Below are 22432 nucleotides of genomic sequence, written 5' to 3'. Positions count from 1 at the left end.
TGTTATAACTTACAATGCATGTTGACAGTTCCCAGGCAAATAAAATTATTGTATCTTTTAAAGACCGCAAACTTGGATCCTTTATTCCATACATCATGATTATGTCCATGAACAGAACAGGTGCATATTACCATTAGAATGCTTCCATTGCATGCCTCTGCTATAAATAGTGATGTGCAGCCTCACTGACCTGAAATCCTTAAAGGGGAAGTCCAAGTGATTTTCGTAATTTGACAACATGAAGTACATAAATCGACAGCTCCATATTCAGATTTGTGGAATTAATTGTGGTCCTTGAGCAGAGAAACCAATACTCTGAAAAACCAAAACTAATTACACGGAACAAGGTAGCCGTTTCACCATAAGAATGCATGAGTTGGAGGCTCACAATTTATAGTTGTTCAAATGTAAAAGTCTGAAAATCAGCCGTACTTCTCCTAAAACCAAAATATCAAAATCAACAGAAAGATGCAGGGCACACAACTACATCCCCGTTTTAAATTTGGATATAAACCCACATAAGACTGCATTATGACAATCTGCACATAACACCCCCCCCCCAAAAAAAAAGAGAAGAAGATAAGTTATTGACAGCACATTTGCTTGTGCAAGTAGTAATTTTTTAGCTGCAGAAGAGTGAAGCCCAAACAAGACCAATCAATCAACAAATCAGTCTTCTTTAGTCCTTTACAACCATTTGGTTTTGGGAATAGCTTTTTTACAAACTTGAATATCTTTCTTTTCACAATTTTAAGATTCCGTAACACACTGGTTTACTACAGGAAGATTAAAGTTTTTGGGTAATAGCTGTAAGACATTTAGGTATTTAAGTACAAATACTATACAAATTATGCATGACCCTATGAAGCTATTAATATGAGCTCCATAGAGCCAGGCCCTTATGCAGTCAAAATAATAAAAAAGCATGGAACTGTAAGTAAAAATATGGCATACAGGGATTTATCCTTTTTGTAATGACACAAGACACATCATAATTTCTGAGGAAATTACTGACATTTTATGCAACAGACTGACAAATTGCCCTTCATCGACATAAATAGGCACAGATTGTTCAGTGTTTTAGTTGTAGTCATGATAAAAAAATCATGGGCACGCATTCTCCGGTTGGGACTTGAACCAATGAATTCCTGATTACCAGGCAGGTGTCGTATCCACTAAACTAATGAGCTTCTGCCTAACAGTCAGCACTGGTTCAGATCGTTATAGCAGCTGGTACTGCATATCATTTATTCAAATTATTCAAGAATTCGTTGACTTCATTGATTTAAATAAATACTGACATATGTCAACATAAATCGTACGTGTTTACATGAAAGAAAAATAACCAGCATTCCAAATGTGGAACAAGTTTAGTGTTTTGACAACAGAAGAAAATGAGTAAAAATTCAGACAATTTTATATTGTTTCAAAGACGTTTCTTTCCATGCAGCATTTTCACAAGGCATTCAATTGCTAACTCTCTGGGAGGAGTCTGCACCTTTGAATATTTCTATAACAGATATATGGCGTTATACAAATGCTGTGGATCATCATCATCATCATCATCATCAACTTATTCTTCCTCAAAGGAATGCATAGAATTTTATGCAACATTTATCAGATCAAAAAGAAAAGAAATCAAGTTAACTTTGCTGAATACCAAAATATTCTGGTAATCACATGTTAATTATTGCACATCTGATCTCTGTCAATTCTTTTTTGGCTATACATTTTTGTTTTCCCTCTTTCAGGTACACATGTTGCATACTCTCACACTTGCCACACCAAATGAACATTTCCTTATATATATCATCATCCAACATACATCAAACTGTAAAAGTGGATAGTTTTGTGCCATTGAAATTTGCACGCCATTCGCACAACCAGAAACTAGCTTGAAAATAAAAGCATACAAATATTTTTGCTTGCCATATGTTCCAGAAGTTGATGTCTTGATTTCTTGGAATTAAAAGCATGCGAAACTAATCTTACCTAGCCGAACGCAAAAAATTACTCATGCAAAAATATCCACTTTTACAGTATTTGTCGAAAACTGGCCTAACTTTTACATTTTGTCCCCTGATTCAATGAATTTCACCAGCTCCATCTACTCTCTCTCTCTCTCTCCAGTACAGGATACACAGTCAAATTCAGGGTTGCCAATTTGATGATGACATAGTGATGTCTTCTGCAGCAAAATCATCCCAGGAGTTGGTTTTCTCTGTGAGACCTTAAACAAAGATGAAACTTGCTTGGTAGCCACATTCAAGACCGCAGCAGAGCTTCTCCACAATTTTTTTTGTTTTCTTAACCCGTTGAAGACTAGTCTCGAGTATGCTCTGGCATGTGCTATGGGAAATGTGTGTTGTAACAAAATCAGCCCGTCCTCAATGGGTTAATGCATCATTTCCTTTGGTAAACTGACAGGGAATGTTCCTTGCATGAATCTCACCTTTGACCTCCATCCCAACTCCCAACCCCCCCCCCCCACACCATCCCATCCACCCACCCACCCAGCATCTTTCCTGTCCCTTGTCACAGTCAACCGCTTAGTTGGAGGCCACGATGGGTCTGTAGATGAGTTCCTTCATGATCTCGTTGCTGCCGGCGTAGATGGAGTTGACCCGAGTGTCACAGAAGGCCCTGGCGATGGGGTACTCCCACATGTAGCCCCACCCTCCATGCAGCTGCAAACATTCTGTTGCTACCTTGTTGGCAGCATCAGTCGTCCTGGGTTGAGATGGGAGAAGGACATGAAATATTGTTTGAGAAATCCTCATTATCATTTACCTCTTAATAAAACAAATGTTGGTTTATATTCTGATTTGAAGGCCTAAAGAGGACCACTAATTTGGAATAACTTGCCACAGGCAGTTAAAATGAGTCCATCTTTAAATGTTTTTATAAACAAATATTTAAATCATTATTATTAAAAAAAGAAATGTAATCTACACATTCAGGTATTACTCTGTTTGTAAGTTTTTTTGTTTTTTTTTTAATGTGTCAATTGTATTTCTCTCAATATATGTTTTTAGTTTCTTTGGTTCTAATCTTTATGCACATGTATTTGTTCGACTTAATATGACTTTTATTATAAATGCTTTTGTTATGGTAAAACAACCCGGGGGTGTTTCATAAAGCTTTTCGTAAAGTTACAAACGACTTAAAGGACAAGTCCACCTTCATATGTATAAGGATTGAGAGAATGCAGCAATATTAGTAGAACACATCAGTGAAAGTTTGAGGAAAATTGGACAATCCGTTCAAAAGTTACGAATATTTTAAGTATCTGAGCAGTCACTGCTGGAAGAGAAGAGTAATAGAGTGTATGATGTCACATGCCTACAACTATATAAGGAAAATAAAAAGAGAATTTCACAAAACTTTACTTTTTGAATAAAGTGCACATTTCTTCGACTTGCTACTGACATATGTTAAGGATAATATTATTCCCCCTGCCTTTTGAAAGAGAGAAGTCGAGTGTTCTTTTGTTATGCGAGAAAAATGGAAATATGTTGAATTTTCTTTATTCTTTCTTTATATTGTTGTACTCATGTGACATCACAAGCTATAGTAGTCTTTTCATCCAGCCGTGACTGAGCAGAAACTTCAAAAATTCATAACTTTTTAACGGATTGTCCGATTTTGCTCAAACTCTCACTGATGTGTTCTACTAATTTTGCTGCATTCACTCAAATCACATGTCTATGAAGGTGAACTTTTCCTTTAAGAACGACTGGTAATAAGTTCTTGTGCTGAATTATGGAAATTCTGATAAGTATAGCACATTAGAACCGATCACCAGTCATTCTTAAGTCGTTTGTAACTTTACAAACAGCTTTATGAAACAGAGCCCCGAACAGTTACAACTTCATTGCCAATAGATGAGGTTCTGTGACGTCAAATGACGCGCTGCCCGAGGGGCAAAAACAAATCAAGTGTAAATTAAACGCATAGCTCTAGTGCGCGGTATGTGTAAAGCATACCAGCCTGCCTGACTGGCCTGATAAAATCGTACAACCATCCCCTCAACCTGTTGCCCTTGCCCACTAGTGGGGCAATGGTCATCTCACCAGAGTTTGGCCATGGAGGCTGTGTATGTGTCCAGCTTGTTCTCAGCCGCCTGAAGCAGGCATTGGTCCACAAAGCTCCTTCCCACACAGATGAGGGTCTTTAATTCAGCAAGCTTGTGTTGGATGGTCTGAGTACGAAACAAAAAAGCACTCAAATGTTCATCCTGACACACTGGATTCTGAGATACAATTGATCCACATGAGAATATATCTGACCAAGCACTCTGATAGTCTTGAAACATCGTGAATGTCATAGCCTGGAAAAATGCAAACATCACAAAATATTACTTTGAAAATAAAAGTTTGATACTTCCTGTATGAATTTGAGCCAAAGAAAGTTTTGAAACACGCAATTTTTAGGTTTTAACGAAACAAGTTGGTGTGATGGTTTGTAGGGACCAACTGGTCAGTATTCACAAAGGTGGTTTAAATCAATTAGTTCGTTGACTAAAGAAAGCGTGAAATAGGTGTACTTTTCCCATGTGAGTATCAACGTGATGTGATTATTTGATGTCTGCCTGCATACGCAATCTGTCATGTGCGAATCGCTCTAAGTATAGTGGGCAGGTTATCAATTATTTCAAAGCTTATATCTGGAAAATTCTGACCTCAGTACCTTTCAGTTATGACAGTTATTGTTACATGGAAAATGTTACAGGAATGAGAGTAAAACAAGGAAAGGTGTAGAGTTGTCTTCTACAAAACCTCTCTTGCTACTGTGACTTAGCACACATGGTTATGGCAAGGAACATAATGGTATGTATTCTTTTTGCTTGTTTCAGTAATACTATCTGTCAATGATGTCATGAAATGTAAGAAAGTTTTGTAGGGTTGGAGCAGCAAAAAAAAAAAAATCAATTGATCAAAACCACTTGATACATATTATTTTGATCAGCAATTCCAAAATTTGTGATGTGAAGACCTATTCAGCAGAAATCATTATAGAATGGGTAGCGAGAATCCTGCGATCTCATTGGTGGAGAGCTACAGTTCAGCCAGCGATCAAGTTCCCCCTAGATCGCGATCACGGGCGATCAGTGATCGCATACGCGATCAATTGATTGTATGCAATTCCGCATACAATCAATTGATTGCAACATATCGCGTATACGATCACTGATCGCCTGTGATCGCGATCTAGGGGGAAATTGATCGCTGGCTGAACTGTATGTGTTAATTTTGTACTGGCCGCACGCTGAGTCACAGTGGTAAACACGTTATCGCGCACTTGTAGCAAGAGTATGCGCACTTGTAACAAAAGTTCGCGCACTAAGCAAGCGTTCACGCACTCAGTACGAGACGCCTCTTGGCTAAAATAATCATGCATCAGTTTTTACTGATGCATGGTTCTGAAGAAAAACCATGCGTCCAGTAAAAACTGATGCATGGTTTTGGGGCTCTCGTCTATGGCAAGCCAAAAGGAAATGCATCCAGTAAATTCGCCATCGGGTAACACAATAGAAAAATGGGTTTTTGGCAAGAAAATTACCCATTCTATAACACAGATGACACACATGTCTTTTCGTGTGTCAGACGGAATATAGCGTGCATGCGGTAACTATGGAATTTAGCCTAAACCCACTCGGCCTCGCCTCGTGGGTTAAGCATTCCATAGTTACCTTATGCACACAATTCCAACTGACGCACTCAGAAGATTGCGTCATTTGTATACTGTTGAATGGGATGTTACAAGACTGGAATGAGATGTCGGGGGAAGGGCTTTTACAGCTACTAATGCATTGGGGTGCACCTACTTGGATGTTTGCGAGGGTCTTCCCAAAGGCCTTGCGCTGCCTGATGTAGTTTCTGGTTTCTTCGAACATGAACTCGCAGTGAGCCTGTGCCCCGTCCGCCACGATCAGCCGTTCCCGCGGCAACTGCTCCATGAGGTAGTAGAAGCCCCGATTTTCGCCGCCTAAGAGGGCACTCTTTGGGAGTCTCACGTCCTCAAAGAAGAGCTCACAGGTATCCTAGACATACCACAAACCATAAAATGGGAGCGGAATGGTGGAAATATCATGATATTACATTATCAGGTTTATTTTCAAAGGGATGAATAACTGTGCATCCATGCATTATTGCAACAGTGGGCATGATGGGCACTCAAACAAATGTTTCATACAGCAAGAAAGTTAATTGCCATTCTAGTTGCTACTGTGGACATTCAATTACAATTTCTTGTTGGTCTACCTGCGCTAATATCTTCCGTTAATACTATCCTGCATTAAAGCACTGATGAATTGTTGTCCTAGAAAACTTTGTAAGCCCTGTAAAACAGAGCTGAATGTTACAGCTAAGAACAACTCCTATGATTGCAGATTACAACCTTATGTTACAAAACCTAATTGGTACTGAAACTGTTCATGACAATATCACAACATTGCTCTGAGCAATGCCTCATCGCCATATGGCGGAGCTTTCAAAACTAGAATTATCACTGAAGGTGATTAATACCCCCACCCCCAGTGTTGCTTTATAGTATGTGATGTCATGAGGGCAATGACGTTAATACCAAGTTTGTGCATTTGTCGAATTGGAAACAGAATAATTTTAGTTTACTGTACAATTACAGAGTTGACACTGAGTATAAAACTTACAGCAAATGGAAACATGCTTTCCCCCAGCATCACTACACTTAAAGACCATCATACACACCAAATTTGACCTTCATAGTTTGAATGGTTTATTTTGATACAAAAATGAGTGGTTACCATGGCAACACATACGGATGTACGGACGGACGGACGACCCGAAAACATTATGCCTCCGGCTACTTCGTTGGCGGAGGCATAAAAAAAAAAAAAATGCGGTTACCATGGCAACGCATTGTCCGATACAAATACAAAGGACATTTTGCAAAACTAGACTTAAAGAGCATCATACACACCAAATTTCACCTTCATAGATTAAATGGTTCAATTTGATACAAAAATGAGTGGTTACCATGGCAACACATTTTTCTTATATTAACACATTGGTGTCTTGCATAACAACACCTCCCGATCATCATACATACTAAATTTGACCTTAATTGCTCGAATGATGTGGAAGTTATTCAATCCACAAGGTTTTGGTAAAATTATGGTTACCATGGCAACGCTTTGTCCGACAAACACAAAAATTATGTGTTCCACATCTATGCCTCAAGGCCATAATGCCTACCAAATTTGATTTCAATTGCTTCAAAACTGTGGAAGTTGTTTACTCCACAAGATATCGAAGAAAACATGCGGTTACCATGGCAACGTTTTGTCAAGTACAAACACAAAGAGTGTCTTGCATAACTACACCTATAGATCATCATAGATACCAATTTTAAAATTGATTGCTTAAATACTATGGAAGTTATTCAATCCACAAGGTTTTGGTAAAATTATGGTTACCATGGCAACACATTGTCCGACAAAAACAAAAAACACGTCTTGCACATCTATATCTCAATATCATCATTTACCCTAAGTTTCATTTAAATTGCTTCAAAACTGTAGGAGGAGTTTGCGACGCAAGATTTTGCAACAGACCGACCGCCCGACCGCCCGCCCGACCAACATTGCGGTGATTCCTATATACCCCCTTCACACTATGTGTGGCGGGGGTATAATTATCACTTGACACACAAAACTGATTACTACATTTATGTGCACCTCTGTAAATCATGTGGATATGCCCAAACAGGAATGGGCTTCAGAAAATTCCCTCACATACTAGTACTAACAAGCAGCAAATTTACATTTCCTCAATCACAGGTACAATACTGTACATATGATGATTTTGAAAGGCTTTTATTTTCTTGAATTTTGCAAGTCGGGTGCTATTCATAAATTTAACATCAAGCAAAAATATCAACTTTGATCCTGAATGAGTTATATAGCTTTTTACAAAGTGGAACAAGTACAACACATGCATGGTGCATGAACATGACAACGCATGTGTCTGAAATCTACAGAGATTTCATTACTTTGCATCCGAATTACGTTTGTGCATGCACTAGTATATTGTAAGAAGTTCAAGTACTGTAAATATCTGCTTCACTCGAATGATCTTGATGTTATTTCAGTATTTAGAAATACTACATACTAAACTGCTAATGTCATACTAACAATATTCTCAATGCTTTTTCTTAAATTTATAGCATTACTGATGTTTGCATGATACGTAATTTTGCTTGTTGAAGAGGAGGGAAAGATACCAATGTTAATTGTCTCTGTCGTTCACTGTACTCTGCGATAGTAAATTCAACCTTTCACAAAATTGTCGAGAAAAAAAAGAAGACTTTCTAAGTATACGTCATAAAAGTAGTTGATCACTCTCAATGAAATACTTTTGATTGTCTAAGGTGATGATGCAGTAGTCATTATCATATGACTGCTTTGAGACATATACATAGCGTCGCTGGGGTGACAAGACCTCGTATCTCAAAAATGTCAAAAATGTTTTTTTTTTAGCTTAATGGTCAAATAATGGGTCAAGTGATGTCGTGGCCAAATCCTAACTGTATTACTCCAAAAATGAAGCCACCATGACATGTCAAAGAGAAGGCTTTCCCATTCACTATAGTGCTTTGGCCGCCATGTATTTTCGCTCTCCTGAACATTTGACAATTTTGAGATACGAGGTTTTGTCACCCCAGCGACGATAGCCCAAGAAAAAGGTAAAGAACAAGAAATGACAATTCTAGACCGCACAGACACTATATCAAAAGAGACTGCATTAGAATTATGTGAGTGAATTTTTCAGAACAATACAAATGGATACACCCTTGTGTCATCACTTTGTTTGTTTGTTTTTTTAATACACAAATTTTGCAATTTTTATACAACCTGCTTCTGGTGGTATAAAGATGGCATGACGTCTATTTTACTCACCACAGACTTCTGTCCAATCTTCTCGAGGGGCAGCCCCTTGGTAAATCCAGGCATGCCATCCTCGACCAGAAACAGCCCGATGCCGTGGGCCTTCTTCTGGGCAGTCAGGTCTGTGATGGCAACAACGATCACTACGTCTGACAAGTAACCATTGGTGATAAAGACCTACAAAATAGGACAACAAAGATATCAAATGGGGAAAAAAATAAAATGCAGGAAATAAACATCTCCTTCAGAATACTTTTACAACAAACTTTAGCAGCGCACAAAAAAAAAAAAAAAAGACTCACAAGGACATGATTATGGAGAAGAGCTGAGTGTGACCCTTTCTACCAGAGATTCACTTACAGTTGAACCTCTCATATCCGGACGAGTCGGGACCGGGGCTCATCCGGATAAGGGATTTGGCCGGATACGGGAGACTCAATGCTTTATACATGTACATATACATACACATGTACTGATGTAGCCCATTGTAGTGCTACATGTAGCAATGTGTATACTGCAACATTTTCATTGTTACATTTGGGGATGTTTCGGGATGTTGAAATGTCTGAAGGTAAGCAATTTGGAAGGAAATTTGATGCAATGTATGTTAATCATATTGGAATATGTAATTCATGTGTGTTTGGGTAGGAGTTCTCAAGGAGTTGGGAATCCCCCTTTCTTCCCGTAATTATAAAAAAAAAAATCACGGCGAGATTGCGTCCGGATAATAGAGAGATCCGGATAAAGGGAGGCCGGATAATAGAGGTTCAACTGTAATTCAATACCGTCACAATAAGATTTCAACAAGAACTTGGTACTGATTAAGTTAAATAGTTGTTGTTGTTGTTGTTTTTTTCTCCCTTTTTTCAACATTTAAAGTCTCTCTAAACTGATTGGACCCACTTACTTTGCTTCCATTCAGGATGTAGTCATCTCCGTCCTTTTTAGCGTACGTCTTAATTCCCTGAAGGTCACTGAAAACACAACATGGGTCACAACATCAACAACAGCTTGTAATGAAATGGCGGTCTCCTACATGTTGTTTGTAATAATTCGATTGAATAATCAATGATTTTCCAATTGTTTGTGTATGATTAAAACTCACGTACACAAATATACTTATCTATTCATTTAGTTTGTGTTGGATATAATATAAGTATTGGAAAATTGTTTGTAACGTTGTATATACTTTGTGAAAACTGCAGAAATAAAATCAAATAAAATCAAATAAGATGTTGCCACATATCAGAGCTCCAATCACTGGGGTCCAATGAACTGCAGAAAACTTTGAAGTAAAACAGTGACATTTTGATGACAAGCACTCAGTTTTACTCAGTTTCCTAATGGTATATTGCTTTGTATTACTTTATATGGACTAATAAAATCATTTGAATTTGAATTGAAATTTGATTTGGTTACAAAAAATATTTCTGATCACTATTCAGGATATATTGACCTCTAAAAGGCAGCCTTACTAGCTACCTTAGATTAGCTCTGAAGAGTTCAAATTGTTTTTTTCTCATGGCGTTATTGTTTTTTTCTTTTTAGGGCTTCAAACAAATGAATCATGCACGGTCCTGCGTAACTATATTTACTATCTACAATTATCTATGTCAAATATGTTCTAGATGTAAGGGCTGGGAAGTATCTTTAGTCAAGAAAAATAAAAGAAAAACTGAGTGCAATGATAACAAAAGCTATCTGGATTTGCGGGTTCTGCTTCAGACAACTAACCAGTGCAGCAAAGGCAAGATCTCCTTCAAAAGAACACAATGTCTGGAAGCTTAAGAGATCTTACAAATGATCTTCATCTCAAAATACTCTTCGTCTAGTCTTCATCCAGACTTCATTATCTTACCGAACATGCTTTCTTCCATTTGAATGAACTTAATGATTTGTCGAACTTTGGTCACTCATCATTGGGCAGGTAACTTCACGGGACATGTAAACTTTTCATACCTGCCGGCAGCTGGTTCAGTCATGGCGATGGCGCCCACTTTCTTTCCCGCCGTCATGTCGGGGAGGAACTTCTCAATCTGTTCCTGGGTGCCGTACTGGGCAATGTAAGGCATGACGATGTCGCTGTGTAGTGGGAATGATGACCCTGCCCCATTGACATAGGCCCTTGATAGAAAAACAATGCAGACAAATTTGAAGCAAGGAAGAAAATGCTTGACTGCATAATCAGTATCAACAAAGGCAACACCCGACAATAAAAATAGCTGAAGATCCTATGCAACTGTACAGAAACTGCTGAAAAGTTTTAGATATCTTTTTTTCATTCAGTCAGATACCTGGTATATAGGATCACAGCATGCTTTGTAAAACTTTTTTTTTTTAATATTTTGGTTGGAAGAAAATATTTGCCTTTTGTCAGGACACATACAATACTGTCAGTGCTATCTCACCTATGGGTAACGTTTATGGTCTATTGAAAAAAGAAAGAAAGAAAGAAGGACTACGGAGTAACAATAACTTACATATCACATAGAGGAGGCAACATACATGTACCAGAACTTTATTCACATCACTTGTACTTAATAATCAGGCCACAGTAATAATGCCCTCAGTCTTTGTACATGTTTGTCTCCTCTAATTTATCATCATACGTGAACATTTTCACCTGGGAAATGTGCAACTCAGCTGAGCTGTCGTACATGTCACGCGTTTGCGAAAGTGCTTGTGAGACACAACGAGACACAATGAGACACAACAAGCAATCATCAAGTTTGGTTGCTTCCTGCCTCTCCTTGCAAAAGCTCCCACAATTAAGTCTCATGCCCAAACTTACTGCTCCTCCCAAATGATGGCCGCCATCAGGATGTCGCCGCCGATGCCACCTTTTTCTTCCGGAGTGTCCACGCCTAGCAACCCTGCCGCTCCCATCTTCTCCCAGAGCTCCTTGTCAATGTGTCGCTGCTTCTCATATCTGAAATAAGAGGAAGATAATCTCATCTTATGGATTACTGTCAATTAAGATAGATAGATACATACATACAAATTGTACATACATAGATAGACAGATAGATATAGATAGATAGATACATAGATAGATAGATAGATTGATAGACAGACAGATAGATAGGTAGATAGATAGATGGATATGATAGAGAGATAGCTTGATATAATCAGCTCATTGTGAAATAAATCATATCATATTGATGGTCCCTAAGTAATTTCTACACCAGAAATCCATTTTCATAGCAATACTCACGATATAATGTGATATATCTTCAGACATAAGATAATTGTTCTTTTGGGGACTTTGAGATTTAGCGAATGTACACAGACTTATGAACTTAATGTTGAGAATTATCTAAGACAAAGTGTACAATCACACTAGTTGCTGTATCAATATTATCAGTGTACATGACCAAAGACAAGCAAAGGTTACATTGGGATCTACCACAGAGTCTATCCATTACAAATTCCCTACTCGTAGTAAAATGGGATTTCACGGTTTTGAAAATACACACTTACTAAAATTGAGCTGAGAGAACTTAATACAATAAATGACAGACAGACAAAGGAAAAGACAATGTCTGTGGATATCATAAGATGATGAGAATAAAGTTTTGGTAACATTTTTCTGCAGCACACAAAGACAGTGCCTTCATTAAATGCAATGTCACGTAGTAGCTTGAATACCAAGGTTACACGTGTGCAGCACTGTGACAACACACAGGAGTGCTGGTGCATAATATTCCATTGCTATCACAATGTAAATATGGTTGTGTAAACAGACCCTACACAACCTACCACGTAGTCTTTCTTCCAGACTAGCAACACCACATTTTTTCTTATACATGTAGTCAGTACACAACTAAGCCAAGATTATGAAGTCAAAAGGGGCCTGAGCTATAGATCCTAGCAGAATCTTCACCAGAGGCAAAATGACAAACAAGTTGGGAAAGCAATCACTTATCACTCCATTGCTTGCCACTATTGGATAAGCAGTTTTAACCCTATTCTAACTGGGGGGGGGGGGGGGGGGGGGGTCAAATTGACCCCCCCTCGACGTTTCGCGCCACGATTTCGCAACGCGCAAAGTTTTTGCCGTGTCGTTTCACGACTTTTTTCATTGAAGTCTCCCGCATATTTTGAGACCAAATTTGCGACATCCGGGTACACCATTTTGAAGTTACGTAATGTTTTGCATATGCATGTCAACCAAAAAACAGCTCAAATTCATGATATCGTGTGCAAATCCAATGTAAATTGTGTTTTTTGGTTAAATTGGTATAAATTAGATTATTTCAACTTTTAACCATTGAAATTAATCAATTCTAGTGTAGATTAGCCTGAAAAAGTGCCTGCAACAAATTTTGGCAAAAAAAAATAGAAAACAAAAGGTCGAAAAAACAATAAAATACATAAGAAATTAACAAAACAATAAAAAACAAAAGAAATTGATTTCGATTGTGCTAATTTTTGAACAAGAAAATTGTTTGATGTGTCTTGAGGAATTCTGACACAAAAATTTAGCAATTTTCCAGTCTTTTTAATGGAGTTATAGGTGAAAATATGATTTCATGCACAAATTTGCATAATTAATTTATTAAAAATAGAAAGGCAATATTTTTCTATTGTATGACCATGTTATCTTGTAGTTGACATCCAGCTCTATCTTCAGGCAAAATTTTGCGGCGATCGCATGATCGGCGGCCGAGATCTCAGTAAAAACTTGGTCTCAAATAGCCCAGTTAGAATAGGGTTAAGCAGCATTTTTTTTTCTTTTTTTCTTTTTTTTGTTGTTGCTACATTCAAGCCACAATTGTGATGGTCTTAATGGGTAATCTCTTGGCATCAGAAGTCAAGCAGCACAAGTTACGGTGTTGAGCATTCCATTGCCACTATCATGCTATTGCTTACAAAGCAGAGATATATGTTTTGTCAGAAATGCTGAACATAACAAAGTCAAGGTGAAAGTTAAGACGAGACAGCACCTATTTCCTACAGGAGTGAAAGCTTTGTGAAGTGTAGCAGAACAATTCCCATCCACTTGGTCAGAGGTGAGTCAATATTGGGGATGGGGTGCCATACCTGTCCTGGTTGGGTGCGACCTCTTCCTGGAAGAACCGACGGACGTTTCTCCTGAAGATGTCATGCTCCTCACTGAAGATTGGCCTTGTGCCGATGTCCATCAATGTCTCGGACTGTCCCACATACTGCCTGGTGCTTTGCTCTCGTCTGGATGAATGCCCAAAGAGCGCAGAATGAAATGACAGAAAAAAACTCTTTTGATCAACAGAGATAAACCACTTTAACATTTTTAAACATATTACTTATGGTGAGGTGGGGTGGGAGTGAGTGGGTGTAACATATATACTGTAGATTTTGCTTGCATTAGTGATTTGTGAGAAAGAACTTGTTGATAGCAATGAGACAAGTGTGACAACATTAAATTAAACAAGGAAAAGTAGAAATTACGCGGTGCGTAATATATGTCCCCGCCGGAAGTAGCATTTTGTAGCAAAATGTGCAATATAGGTAAAAAATCAAGGTCAAAGGTCAAAGAAGGCAAAGGTCAAAATTCTGTGTAAAAGTTTTGAAGCCCTCACCTAGTGCCATCACATAAAGCAAACGGAATCAAAATCGGGTTAGAAATGGCGAAGGAGTAGCATTTTATAGCCAATGTACAATACAGGTCAAAAATCAAGGTCAAAGGTCAAAGAAGGCAAAGGTCAAAATTCTGTGTAAAGTTTTGAAGCCCTCACCTAGTGCAATCACATAAAGCAAACGGAATCAAAATCGGGTTAGAAACGGCGAAGGAGTAGCATTTTGTAGCCAATGTACAATACAGGTCAAAAATCAAGGTCAAAGGTCAAAGAAGGCAAAGGTCAAAATTCTGTGTAGAAGTTTTGAAGCCCTCACCTAGTGCCATCACATAAAGAAACGGAATCGAAATCGGGTTAGAAATGGCGAAGGAGTAGCATTTTGTAGCAAATTGTACAATATAGGTCAAAAATCAAGGTCAAAGGTCAAAGAAGGCAAAGGTCAAAATTCTGTGTAGGAGTTTTGAAGCCCTCACCTAGTGCCATCACATAAAGCAAACGGAATCGAAATCGGGTTAGAAATGGCGAAGGAGTAGCATGTTGTAGCAAAATGTACAATATAGGTCAAAAATCAAGGTCAAAGGTCAAAGAAGGCAAAGGTCAAAATTCTGTGTAGAAGTTTTGAAGCCCTCACCTAGTGCCATCACATAAAGCAAACTGAATCGAAATCGGGTTAGAAATGGCGAAGGAGTAGCATTTTGTAGCAAAATGTACAATATAGGTCAAAAATCAAGGTCAAAGGTCAAAGAAGTCAAAGGTCAAAATTCTGTGTAGAAGTTTTGAAGCCCTCACCTAGTGCCATCATATAAAGCAAACGGAATCAAAATCGGGTTAGAAATGGCGAAGGAGTAGCATTTTGTAGCAAAATGTACAATATAGGTCAAAGGTCAAGGTCAAAGGTCACGACTGAAATTCTGTGTAGAAGTTTTAAAGCTCCCATGTAGTGCTATCATATAAAGCAAACAGAATCAAAATTGGCTCATAAATGACAGAGAAGTAGCAAATTGAAGATTTTGATCACACACGGACGCACACACGGACGCACGGACGGACACACGGACGGACGCACGGACGGACGGACACACGGACACACACACGTACGGAGCACGTTTCATAGTCCCCTGCTCGAACTCGTTCGGCGGGGACAACAAATACAACAACAAATCTTTGTGTCACAAACCATGGAAGACATTATATTCACACTTCCAAGTTTTTGTCTTGATTCTGTGCCCCAAAACTTTCACCTTGTTCCTAGTGGAACTGTACCGCATGTCCCAAAAAAATTACAATGGGACCCTCCGCAATGAATCATTAAAAATAGTGAATCAATCCAAGTACAAATTCAGGGTACGAAACTGTAACTCATTGCCCACTATCTTACAGAAAACCTCATTCGATTTGCTTCAGTGGTTAAAGAGAAATGAGGAATTTTGTAGAGGATGTCAAGAATCTCTTCCCTCCAAGTTCTGTCTATTGTTTTCACACACAAAAGCATCGAAGTGCTAAACTTGGAAGAATCAGACTCACCACATGCTTTACAACATTCCACATTTCTCATTTCTCATTTCAAAATTGAATGGCGTTTTCTGCACACAATGTAAGATGTTATATTTTAAGACCCTGAAGTTGTATTTAGACAGTTTAATCATATTGGGTGTTATCACTGCGAAAATTTGATTGTAATTTTTTTTGGGGACATACTGTACAAGTTGACATTTTCTCTCCATCCTATTGTGTTTGCACTCAGCTATGAGTAAAACAAAGCAATCCTAATAAAATATGGGTCCCATCTTTTATTAGGATTGTTTTGTCTTGGATATCTCAGCCATTTCAAAACCAATTTTCATCAAATAAACTATGAATTCCTGTTAGAATTGTATGCTCTTTCATATTTCAGAAGAGGTTTCTCAATATCTAAAAAAAAAAATCATCATCAAAAAAACCTTGGAAACCAGTAGCCCCATCTCAACCAAAACTGTACCATCCTTTTAAGGTCACTTGTCATCAAGGACATTTTAAGAGTGTTTGCCAGAGACAAGCCTGTACTTGGACTTTGTGCTCACTGAATGATGATTTTTTTTTCCCTTTATATCAAGATGAATGACAATCCCCCTCCCCCAAACAAAAAGTCCACATGTGTCAGTTGTGTAGAATAAAAACTACAATACTGTATGAAGGTAAGCATATTGTAAGATCAAAGTCCTCTCTTCTCTTTTCATGATATGAATGAAACATTTAGATATAAAGGTCAGGCCAATCCATTTCTTTTTTGAAATATTTTTACCACCTCCAAGGAAGGAGGTTATGTTTTCATCGTCATTGGTTTGTCAGTTTGCAAAATAACTCAGAAGTTGTGAATGGATTTGAATGAAACTTGTAGGAAAAGTTGTTAGTGACACAAAGAACAGATGATTAAATGTCAGTAGTGATCCAAGAATTTTTATGGATTTTGATGGATTTTTAATCTTTTGGCAGATGGGGTCAATGAACATGGGAGTTCAAGTTGCACATATTTAAGGTTTGCGTACGCGCTCTTAACCCGTTGAGGACGGTTTGATTTTGCTACAACACGCATTTCCCATCTAGACGCTTGCACGAGTATACTCGGGACTCGTCCTCAACGGGTTAAGCGCCTGCTCTGCTTGGGCAAGGCACGGCGTAGCTGGAAGCTGATGACATAAACAAAAGGCTTCTATATTGGGAAATTGCCCGATTTTCAATATGTGTATAATGGGTGGAAATGAGCTGCTCGGTGGATGTCTGCACTCTACGAGTGCTTTTCTGCTTAACTTTCTTTTCTTTTTTTCTTTGCCTGATGATGTTACAGGGACCTTTTCAGTAAGTCCTTGTTTTCATCTGACTGGCGGTAGTAATTTGTTACCATAATATTTTGATAACAAACCAAGACAGCCTAATGAAAATTGATGTATACACATTATACAACATCATGAAAACGTGATCTGTGCAGATGTGAGGGGAGGAGTCAACAGTCATACACACGCAAAAAAAAAAATAATAATAATAAAATTGTATGTCACAGGCCATAGGAAGAAGTCATCATCAAAGATCTGTACACTTCTGAATATTATGACGGTGATCAACTGGACAAGATTTACATTTTTATGATTTTAGATTTTTTAAAAATCACTACAGGTGATCAATGACCAGACAGTAATATTGTTCAGTGCTTGGTAGAACTTAATAAAGGCTTAGCATTGCAGACAAAAAAGGATAATTTGTTGGTTTTAAATGTGGATAAATCACAGTGTACATGCACCGGACGTATTCATACTTTTATACAAGATTAAACACAAGCCAAATACATCACAAAATTTGAACTTTCCGTACTATCTGACTAGCTCTTTCATGTCGATCTATACAAAAGTTGAGAATAATTTCACTTTCACCAGCACTTCTCTGATACAGTGCTTTGTATTCTAATTTCTGTTAGAAAACAAGAACATGCACAATGCTTTGAATCTTAGATTACGAACTCCCAAATGCTCCTGGTAGACAATAATTTACCTTACTATAAATGGGACTATATTCAGGGCTGCACACTAACCCATTTTTTCTACTGGTCCGACCTGCTTGTCAGACCAGTAGGTACCCAGTATTTCCATTTTTTACTCGTCAATTCCCAAAAAAGTTACTGGTCTGACAGTGATTTTTACTGGTCAGGGACCGTCGGATGGTGCCAGTGTGCAGCGCTGCTGTATTCTAGAATGGCCGCATGGGTGGTGCCATTCTGTGTTTGTTTGCTCCGTTCATAGTTTGGGGTGTTATTGGTTTTTTTTCTTCAGTCACCATGGATGGACAAATAGACGCTCCCCTTTCAATTGAGGAAAATTAAGTCAAACAGCTCAATGCACAGGCCACTATAATGTCAACATATTTTGCCTTGTGTATGGCTTCCAACAAGGAAGAAATAAGCGGCTTTCCGACATAAAGAAAAGCAGCAGAGCATGAAAGGATGAAAGATTCACTACAGTAACTCTTTGCTTGGGTTACGTAAAGGAGAGTTTCACATCAAAGAGAAACAGAAGATTACACGGGATGGTCCACTTGTATGACCCAGTTCTATGACATTTCTCATGACCACAACAACTGGCTCCAATGAAGTACATATCTGCAAGCTATTAAAGCCAAACATAAAACCCAATTGTATGGTCACTTGGTCATGTTTCTTCCCAGGTCTTTACGCTACTTCTTATTTCTTCTTTTCACAAGGGGCTTCTATGGAAACACAAATTCTGCATCTAGCCACTATCTCAAAATCAGAGTCATACCCATCTGTGAGGTTTTTACTTGGTATTCTTTATCAAGAGGGTGGGATGATATGCATACTAATGTAGGGACACTTCTGTGGACAAGGTTACAGCTGTAGTCATGCTGAAAGTTTAAATTGTTAACTTTGATGGTTCATTTTCTTTTTAATGATTGCAAAACAAGAAATATTGCCACTTCATAAGCAGCTGCTTCTTTATGGTATTTTGGTCGGGCCGAGATGATTAAAAACACAATTTTGGCACTACAAGAGCTTGTTTCAGCAAGTGCAAAGCTTCAGCAGGGACCTGGTGAAACCAAAATTTATGCACAATGGGAGCGCGGAAGGAGTGATGTTTTGACAAGTTCTGCACCTCAAGAAACACTTTAAAACCTCCAGAGACATCTCGCCCATCTTTAGACTAAAGACTCAAATGTGAGAACATTCCTGCAAGTTGTTGGATCATGTGAACTTAATGTAAATGAGCCAACAATTTCTGTCATGCAGTAGCCTACTGTTAGATTTGCCCAGTGACTCCAAAACAAGATGGCTCCATCTGGACTGTCATCCAAAAGCAGGATGGCAAGGTTAATCATTGCATTAAAAGAATGAAAAGCAACCTAAATCATTCCTGACATGATTGGAAAGACTGGAATGACAAACTACAAATTATGGATTCCATGATCTCACATTGACAAGTTTTACTAGTTCCAAGCATCATTCGCATTAAGGAATACCAAGAAGGGTCATGCAGACATGATGAAGATGTAAAAAACAGGTGACAGTGACAGCCAAAGGATCTGCACTGGTCCTGGTTGAATATCTTTGGAACATTTTTGTATGATAAAATACAGTAATTCACAATGCACTCATTACTTTTTTTTTCTTTTCACATTGTGTTGTGGTATCTTAAAGGCCACTTCAAAAATGAATTAATAATAAAATTCATGTTGATTATATGTCATACGTCTAGCATCTTGTACATTGAATAATGAAAAAGGCATTTATTGCTCTATTGGTATCACTAGGGAAGCAAATGCAGTTCAGAGAAAATCTAATTTCATGGTAGCATTTGACTCTAGTTGAGCCGGTCCGTCCCAACATCAATTATTTATATGACAATATTTGATAAGGTCGATCTGCTGCTTTTGTTTCGGCAATAATGCACTTTACGCTTTGTTTCATCGATATAGACCTAGTAACTAGATCTAAACTAATATATGGTATGAAACTATTTCGTTGGAGATCCCTCTTGCATTCGTTCAACCCACATAATTATCATGCTACAGTCATGTCGCAGTAACACTACGACACAGTGGCATGGAGCAGGATCCGCTGTGCTGAAACGACACAAGCCGCGGCGCGGCGAGCTGCGGCGCAAACCTTATCCACTTACCGATGACAATTTTGGCTGCAAGACACATATCGCATTTTCTTTGCCTCCAGTAAAGCATTCTTTCTGAGGATTCTGTCGGAAGCGCCATACTTAGGAGACAGTTTGATGATGCTCCGCAAAATTCTCGACGTCATTTTGAAGTCTAGAAGAGGTCAAGGAGACAAGGGAGACGTGACAGATGTGAATAATGCCCCGCGCTGACCCTGTGTTGTGTGATGTTGTGTCAAAGCTAGCTCGTCCACTTAGCACCTACAGAAGCAGCAGAGACGCGGCCGCAGCATGCATCGCGAAATCGCGATCGAGGGCCATACGTACACTCGTTCGGTCGTGTGTGCATTCAATCTTTCAAGTTCAAGTTCATTTATTTGTCTCTCTTCAAGATATATCAACACAGAATACTAGTAGGGCCTACACATATTCTTGCAAAAGAAATCAATACAAAATACAGAAATTAGAAAAAAAAATAAACAAGAATGTGGCAGAGTAGAATTTGAGGGGAAAGAAAGATGAGGTAATCTTTTAGTGGCCCGGCCATTCCGGTGGACCTCAATGATGTCCTCTACAAAATAGGGTGATGTCGTTCAGCTAGCAAAGTAAATTCTCTTTCCACCTCCCTATCCCTGGTAATAGGAAGTCCTATTAAACCAGCAGGGGCGGATCCAGGGATTCCGTACAAGGGGGGGGGGGGGTGGGAGGTGGGGGTGGGCGCCCGGTACGCCCCGTCTGGATCCGCCACTGCTGACATATTGTATCTGATTAGGCCTTATGCATGACAAAAGGATTCTACATTTTCTGTTTCGCCAAACATTAATTGCTTGTTTTGTTTTCTATTTTTCTGGGTGGAGTATATTCTGTTTGCCCTGATTCTTTCTGTTTTGTTTTCTGTTTTATTTTGCTATGTCTTTCAACAAAAGTTTTAAATTTCTTTTCTTTCTTTCTTTCTTTCTTTCTTTCTTTCTTTCTTTTCCTAATAGGGAAGTTCTTAGCGACTTCATCTTCGGATCACTATCTGCTTCAAAGTGATCACTAGATTGAAATTCTCCCAATAGATGTTCAATCACAAATTGTGCTACAGATAATCAGGGAGGTGGAATTTTCCCACTTCTCTGAGATGATCCCGGATGAAGAGAACGAGGACATGGCACGTATCACGTTGCAAAGTAACAAAGAGATTTACCCCTGCAAAATCTCTAATCACACCGATGATCTTTATGAATAAAGTTTTCCGTTTCCTGATTGGTCGCTCACGTTACCCCACCCAAACCACGTCCTATTGTATGATTTCTTTTTTCTTCTTTTTTCCCCCAATGTCACGCGTCCAAAGTTTGATGTACTTCTTACATAATTACAAAGAATCATGAAGATCATGATATTGCCTGCGGTGTATAGGATCGGGTTCTTTATAGGATCGGGTTCTTTAGAAGTTACGCTGAAGACTGATTTTTTTTTTTTTTCTATATTTCGAAGTGCATTTTATTTGAGATGCCTTCTCACTTCGAGTGTCAAATCCTCTTGCAATTCACAAGATCGCGCAGCAATTCTATACACAACATGGTCAGCGTACAAGATTTTATGAAGGGGTGAATGGGGCGGAGTCTTGATGTTAAAGAATGTTTTCAATTGGGCAAAACTTTAGTTGTTATGGAAACAAAGGCGGGGCTAGGCTTAGCAAGGAGGTAGGCCCACTGTACCTCCTTGGTCGGGGGGTGGGGGTGGAGTAGACTCAACATCAATTCTAAATGGTAGTATAATATTAGGACAGGATGTTTCGAACTGACTCAACCTGTGGTTTGATTATACTTGGGGCTATATTTACTCGATGGGGAGATGGTGACTGGAGTCCTCTGGAGTCCCGCTGTGGGGAGAATGGCATCATTCTGTCATTTTAAGGGATGATAGAGTGACCAGGGAGGTATACCTCCCTGGAGTGACCAACTGGAGGTGGAGAATGTGTGTAGAGGTCAATCACTGGCTGAAGGTAGGGAAACAGATGTGACAGAAGCGGATCTAGAGGGGGGGGGGGGGGTTGGGGGGTTGCAACCCCCCCCCCCCCCCCAAAAAAAAAAAAAAATCCGGGGACCATTTTCTTTTTATCTTATCTTTTTTTTTTTAACTTGTAATTTTATTTTTTTTTCTATTTATGGCAATGACCTCTATACCCAAAATAGTGGTGTTTTAGATGCGAGAAAATGCCATTTTCACACACAGATTTTCAAAAATTCTCCCTACTGTGGGAGGGGGGACACCCCCCTCCCACACCCTCCCCCCCCCCCCCCCCCCCACCTCGC

At 38.8% G+C, this 22432-nt stretch overlaps 1 protein-coding gene across 1 annotated transcript; it reads right to left on the bottom strand.

Moving 5' to 3' along the window:
* Positions 1-2528: 2528 nt before the first annotated feature.
* Positions 2529-20288, bottom strand: LOC140237762 (long-chain specific acyl-CoA dehydrogenase, mitochondrial-like). Its single transcript, XM_072317695.1, has 9 exons — positions 20145-20288; positions 13970-14116; positions 11718-11855; positions 10886-11050; positions 9834-9900; positions 8939-9103; positions 5828-6043; positions 4074-4201; positions 2529-2730 (listed from the first exon to the last, which is right to left on the bottom strand). Exons 1-9 carry the CDS (start codon positions 20276-20278, stop codon positions 2550-2552), a joined length of 1341 nt encoding a protein of 446 aa, XP_072173796.1. The 5' UTR covers positions 20279-20288; the 3' UTR covers positions 2529-2549.
* Between the last annotated feature and the right edge of the window lie 2144 nt (positions 20289-22432).

This window comes from Diadema setosum, chromosome 14 (genome assembly GCF_964275005.1).
Source record: "Diadema setosum chromosome 14, eeDiaSeto1, whole genome shotgun sequence".
Lineage (NCBI taxonomy): Eukaryota > Metazoa > Echinodermata > Echinoidea > Diadematoida > Diadematidae > Diadema > Diadema setosum.
This window is presented reverse-complemented; position numbering and strand designations above follow the sequence as displayed.

Bases quoted from the DNA above. Each gene is read 5' to 3' on its own strand.
- LOC140237762 (XM_072317695.1), bottom strand. From the start codon at position 20,278: ATGACGTCGAGAATTTTGCGGAGCATCATCAAACTGTCTCCTAAGTAT. The intron at 14,117-20,144 runs GTAAGTGGATAA...GCATTCATCCAG, and splicing joins TGCAGCCAAAATTGTCATCG to ACGAGAGCAAAGCACCAGGC. The intron at 6,044-8,938 runs GTGAGTAAAATA...TGGTATGTCTAG, and splicing joins AGATTGGACAGAAGTCTGTG to GATACCTGTGAGCTCTTCTT.